This window comes from Cyclopterus lumpus, chromosome 24 (assembly GCF_009769545.1).
Source record: "Cyclopterus lumpus isolate fCycLum1 chromosome 24, fCycLum1.pri, whole genome shotgun sequence".
Taxonomy (NCBI): Eukaryota; Metazoa; Chordata; class Actinopteri; order Perciformes; family Cyclopteridae; genus Cyclopterus; species Cyclopterus lumpus.
This window is the reverse complement of record NC_046989.1, coordinates 7878441-7884462: the sequence shown is the minus strand read 5'-3', so window position 1 is coordinate 7884462 and position 6022 is coordinate 7878441. Positions and strand designations below refer to the sequence as shown.

The following is a 6022-nucleotide window of genomic DNA, read 5'->3' as shown; positions in this document are numbered from 1 at the left end:
ACTAGAAGCCGCAGCAGCGTGATGACGTCACATTAGTCCAAGTAGAAAGGCCGGTGGACGTTCCTCTTCCTCGCCGGGTGCGGTGGCGCGCGCCTGTAATCCAAGTTACTGGGAGGCTGAGTCTGGCGGAGCGTTTGAGCTCAGGAGTTCTGAGCTGCAGTGCACTATGCCGATCGGGTGTCCGCACTAAGTTCGGTATCGATATGGTGCTCCTAGGGGAGCCCGGGACCACCAGGTCGTCTAAGGAGGGGTGCACCGGTCCAGGTCGGAAACGGAGCAGGTCAAAGCCCCCGTGCCGCTCAGTAGTGGGATCGCGCCTGTGAATAGACGCTGGAGTGCAGCCTGAGTAATACAGCGGGACCCAGATTCTTTTACTCGTTTTTAAACTACTGTTGTGTACAAATACACACAAACATTACATATTGACACCAAAGAGCAGCTATATCGGTGTTTCTTTATCTTCTTATTCACATGAAAAAGCCTCACTGACCAGCTGTTCTGAGTGTCATACACTGCCTCCACCTGGAGGACACCTGCAACTACATCAACCATACTTATACTCAGACATTCTGGCTGTGACAAATAAGCTTTGACAGTATCTGTTTTGGATTATATTCGGTATATGGCGGTCACGTGGAATACCATATACCTGGGTATTCATATCTCTGTATGGCATGTGATATATTCAAGGTACTTTACTTTCTACACCTCCACTCCCTCTCAGAGGTACATGTTGTACTTTGTACTCCACATTGTCTGACAGCTATAGATACTTTTCAGGAATCTATTTTTCCAGTGTCCAGTGAAAACCATTTATTTGTTTCAGATAAACTTAAGGATAACGTGTTCTACTATGGGTTGAAGAATTATCCTACTTCTAAAAATAAACTATCACAACTAACCTTTGATTATCTAGAACATTTTAAATATAGCACTGTATTGTCTGTATAGGAAGAAAACACATTCCTTTATGTTTACAATAAACCACTTACTTTCACAGCAAGTAATTGTGATTTATGCCATCACATTACTTTGATTTAGTACCATGTTTGCTGAGGAATTGCTGTGTGGAAAAATATATTTATTTTCCACACAAATTCCTGAAAGTACCAAAATAAAGTCCCACCATTGTGTTACCAAGTTCCAGAAACACTTTTACAGCATACAGTAACTCATCAAATGAGACACACATTACTGCATCAAATAGTATTTAATTTATTTGTAATTTACACTGGTTAAAGCTCGTGGTCTTCCGGGTGGTAAAGTTCGCTCATCAGTCGGTAGATGTACGACGGCGCATGTCCTCCGATGTTGGAGATGAACAGTGTGATGAGCTCAGGTGGGACGTAGTCAAACACCGGACAGTGCACGTTCACCTTTGAGAGAATCTCACCTGAAATTCAAATTGTAAACTGTGAAAATGAACTTGAAAACTATTATTCGACAAAAGAAAAACATTTATTTCGAAGGCTTAAAAGTGATGTTGAAAAGATGACGATAAGCATTTCGTGAGGAATGACCGAGTTACCTTCAGTGAAAGGAAGCACCTCGTGTGGAGAGACAAACTTGTGGAAGGTATCTTCTTCATTCGGGAACTGAGGACACAAAATAGCTTTGTCGTCATCTTGCCGTCAGCGTAAATTATGGATAACTGGCAGACGAGAGAGTCTTTATTTTACCTGAGGCGAGAGCTTGAACATGGGAGCACAAACAATCAGCGGTGTCGAGTGATGCTTGGCAGCAAGGGCCAGCGTGTGTGTCCCGTTAACGGCCCTCAGGCCACCGTTTGCCAGAACCGTTTGCGTTCCGATGATGACCTGAAACGAGATCCCCACACAGGTCAACTCCCACGCTCTGAGTTGACCTTTTCCAAGTCTTCTTGGTGGCGTTAATTACCTTATTAACGCGAGACATGACCGCAAATATGGCAGCGTCTGCGATCACGGTTGTTTCGATGCCGGCTTTCGAGAGACTGGTTGCCATCTCATGTCCCTGGTGGGAGGCGAAAAAATAAAAAAGGCACAAATCATTCCAACATTTCCTCATTTTTCCAGAAACATACATTTTCTTGTATCTGGTGTCTTTGATGTGTTATTCCTACTTGGCAGAAGGGGGCGCACTCTGCCACGATGACGTGGAACTTGCGTTTGCGTGCTGCATCTTTGAGGAAGGCCTCTGCAGTGCGAGAGCGGCCAATAGTCATGATGACCTCATTAGAGTGAATGTGCTCAAGGGCCTGCATCGCAATGTTGTCAGTTGTTCCCTCTGAAAAGTGGTGGAGGGAGAGACAGCAAAAGTGTTTAACCTCAGAGAGTAAATACAGACTTTATTTCAGTTGAATTAATGGTTACAAGCTGGTTGATACATATGTGAAGGTCCAATCATTGCTGATGGGAAAAGTAGTCCCAAGAAGAAATAAAGTCTGCCGTGCGTGCTATATTGACCGAGAAAGACGATTTCTCCTGCTGCTGAGCTGTACCTACATGTACCAGGATGCATTGGGCGCGAGTGGAGAGTTTGCTACGTCTGATAAATAAAAACAACGCATTTTTAAAAAGAAATGTAATTGAAGGAAATATTCTAACACCAAGAAAAATACAACCATACACCTCTGAAGTCAAAACTTTCGTGAACATTAGCGCCCACACTTATTTTAGGGTGCTACACGAGCAACGAGAACAGAGAGGGTTTCGAGCAGCTACCAAAGCTGAAGCAGCACTCTTTTGTACTTCCTTGTACAAGTACATCCCGGTGAAGTCACTGCGATACGGAGAACATCGGTAACAACTGCGTGGTTTTCACACTGCATTCTAAACTCGGATAGTTAGCTAAGGTTGAAAATGGGCAAATTCTCTTAATTTAAGAAGAAAGCGCAAAAATACCGAGCTCAGTCAGCAACTCATTGATGGCCTCGATGACGTTTGCTTTGAGTGCCGTGAAGTGCTGCCGGAAGTTCTCCTCGCTGAGTCCTCCAGAGGTCAGCAGCTTGTGGAGGGATTCCTGCTGGTCGGTCTCTTCACTGCTGCCTCGAGATCTTTAAGAAAACCACAAAGCAAACAAGCTCATAGAACGAGGAAGTGAGCAAAGCTCAGCAGACACACTTCATTCACTTCCATTGACGTTACAGAGAAAACAAACACCTCAACACAAGTACTACAACAGAAAATACATATAACCAGAATGACATCAAAGGAAACACGGCCAGGTCACGAAAGACACATTGGCGCCATCACCTTTGAGTCTGAACTTTTACAATATTAAATTAATAAAGACGAGAATTCAATTCCAAAATGTCCGGCCAAAAATAATGGACGGGGCTTCGTTAATATAAATTCACGGGATTTGCTTATGGGACTTCTCAGTATTTGTGCCTCCTGTGTGCAGTTAATCCAGATCAGCATTTGTATAATTATTGGCTCATGCGAGTGCGTATAATCTATGATTGTAATCTATAACCTTTCCAGTGCAGTGATTCTGTCATATCTTCACCTGGCATATTCCTCTCTGACGATCTTCAACACCCGTCTGATCATGTTACCAACAGTGGTCTCCGAGGGCTGCGCGGCAATCATTCTCCTCCCCTCTTTACGGATTATTTCCATCAGATCGCCTGAAACAGAGAACATTAGAGTGGAAATTATATATATATATATATATATATATATATATGGCCCTACTAAAAATAAATTCCACCAGCCGCCACTGCTTACTATACTGTGTAAACAATATTATGTTGGACACACAATTATCAATCAGATTATTACAAAACGACTACTTTGAGACCACCTGGTCTGTCAGATATCAACATCTAGATTAGGTTCCAACACATTTTCCAAAATGTTAGACTTTAAATAAATAAGGGTAATGGAGAAAATGTAACTTTATTAGAAAACCATTCCCTTGACCAAAACTCACGAAGCTGTTGAGCTCCGACCACATCTTTCTCCCTCTGCCCTTCTGGGACCTCTCGTTTAGACTAACATAACAAACACAGCCGCGTGACGTACCCGCGCTGCTCCAGCGAGCCTGCGCTGTGATCCGGCGGAGCAGGGCTGTCGTCTCCCGGGCGGTCTCCGCCGAGCCCCGCAGCGGCCCCGTGCCGCTCCCTCCGCGCTTCAGGTCAGACAGAAACGACTCGATTCTCTCCGTGAGATCCGTTTCTCTGTCCGGGCCCGGCATGGTGTGTTGTACACAAACGAACCTGCTGTCAGTGTGAAGATGAGACCGCTCAAGAGTTCTCGGTCCGACCACCGTGCGACCGTTTAGACCAGGAAGTGCTTCAGGAGTACTTCCGGGTGATCGGCACGAAGCGTCATTTGATTGGTGGATCGCTTCGAGCTAAAGCGTCAATTATGCGGTGTTTTTTTTTATTTTTTCAGCAGCTGTAAACGTGACAGCATTACGAGTGTTTTTGACCGACAACCCAAAGTGTTTGATAAATCACCTTAAAGTTTGGCGTCGATGTGTTTTATTTGTCTTTGTTTGTGTTTAACGCGGCTGAGACAGTCAGAACAAGACACCGGTGTAATGCCCAAATCTGTGACCCCTGCAGAATGTGTCCCATTGAGTTAGATGCGCGTAAATCGCCAGGAAATCATCTTTTATCTTTCACTTAAAGTTGTATGCTTCCATTTGTTTGCTAATGACACATGTTGTTATTCAGTTGTCTTGTTCTAGTGTGTTTTAGTTTATTAGTACTCTCAAACACAGGGAAACAAAACATACAATAAACTAAATAATGTAACAGCTAAAACTTGTTTTTCCTACACTGATCACAAACCTGACTTCAGAGTCATTCAAAGATTATCCATCTTTTCTAATTTGTAGACAAACTCAAGGCATGGCGGGAAAGGATGACAGTCTGTCAGACGGTTTATCTCGACACTGAAATATTAGATGGATTGCCTTGGTAGTTTGTATGATATTCATGGAGGCCAGAGGATTAAACAGACATTTGAGGTTTTGATTGAAATGTCACAGTAGCTATCATGACTTTTGGTAAACACCAGCTATCATGTTCCCTTTAGTCAGAACAAAAACAATTGTTTTTGTCCAATTCTTGGTTTAAGACTCTTCTGAGACGACAGGCCTGTGTTGGATTTTTTGCTTTCTTAGTGGATGACCAGTTTTTGTTTTTGCATTATCATATGGAGGCTCCTTCTCTGACACGAGTTGGGCTCATCAATGGATTTACCAGTTGATGAAATAGTCTTGTGCAGTGCAGCTGCATCAGGTAAGCTGACGGGAGTCTCTCCGGTCATCAAACTATGATTTTCCTCAATCAAAAGATCATTGAATGATCCGTACAATCCCAAAGATTTGTTGGTGAACTGAAAAGGTAAGTGGGCCGTTTCTCCTGCATATTAATGGTTTGATTTGAATTATAATGGATTTGAATTAGTCTGGGCAATGTTGCAAGTGTCCTCTGATGGAACATATCTTGATCCAGGATGTCCAAAACTTAAATCTAAACTGATGGGAAATTATACTCAGCATTGGTGACTTAACATAAATACTGTGAGTCTTTGTTTTGTCTCACTTGTTAACAAGAAGCATGGATTCTTCAAATTATATGAAACAAAACCTCTTTGATGCATCAAAGTGAAAAAGTAGCACACTAACTTTCTGCTCTGTGGAGCTTAGAGGACATGAGGGACACAACGATCCTGTACTACTGTGAAAGGCTTTCAGTTGTTTGTTTTGGACGGAGTTGCTCAATTTTATTTGAACGCATTTACCATACTTTCTTTTGGATAATGTTGTAAATAAAAGTGTTCCAGATAAATGTAAAACTGGATTAATGATATGTAGAAAGTTAATTTGTGTCATTTAAGTGTATTAAACATCTGAAAATATTAAAACTTGTATTTCCTCCTGTACCATTTGGAGTCTAACACTCACAACACTGATATTACAGCCTACTTTGTGGGATGTTGAACCACTTTTTAATGTCCAAAACCACCTTTCAGACCCCATATATTAGTATCACATGTAGGAAATACATGCTCGACTACACCATAAC

General features: G+C 42.5%; 1 protein-coding gene across 1 annotated transcript; it reads right to left on the bottom strand.

Annotated features, from left to right (window-relative positions):
- Nucleotides 1-1191: 1191 nt before the first annotated feature.
- Nucleotides 1192-4273, bottom strand: eif2b2 (eukaryotic translation initiation factor 2B, subunit 2 beta). The gene is made up of 8 exons (XM_034528453.1): nucleotides 4008-4273; nucleotides 3490-3610; nucleotides 2883-3034; nucleotides 2102-2265; nucleotides 1897-1992; nucleotides 1680-1817; nucleotides 1529-1595; nucleotides 1192-1393 (listed from the first exon to the last, which is right to left on the bottom strand). Exons 1-8 carry the CDS (start codon nucleotides 4177-4179, stop codon nucleotides 1236-1238), a joined length of 1068 nt encoding a protein of 355 aa, XP_034384344.1. The 5' UTR covers nucleotides 4180-4273; the 3' UTR covers nucleotides 1192-1235.
- Nucleotides 4274-6022: the final 1749 nt, after the last annotated feature.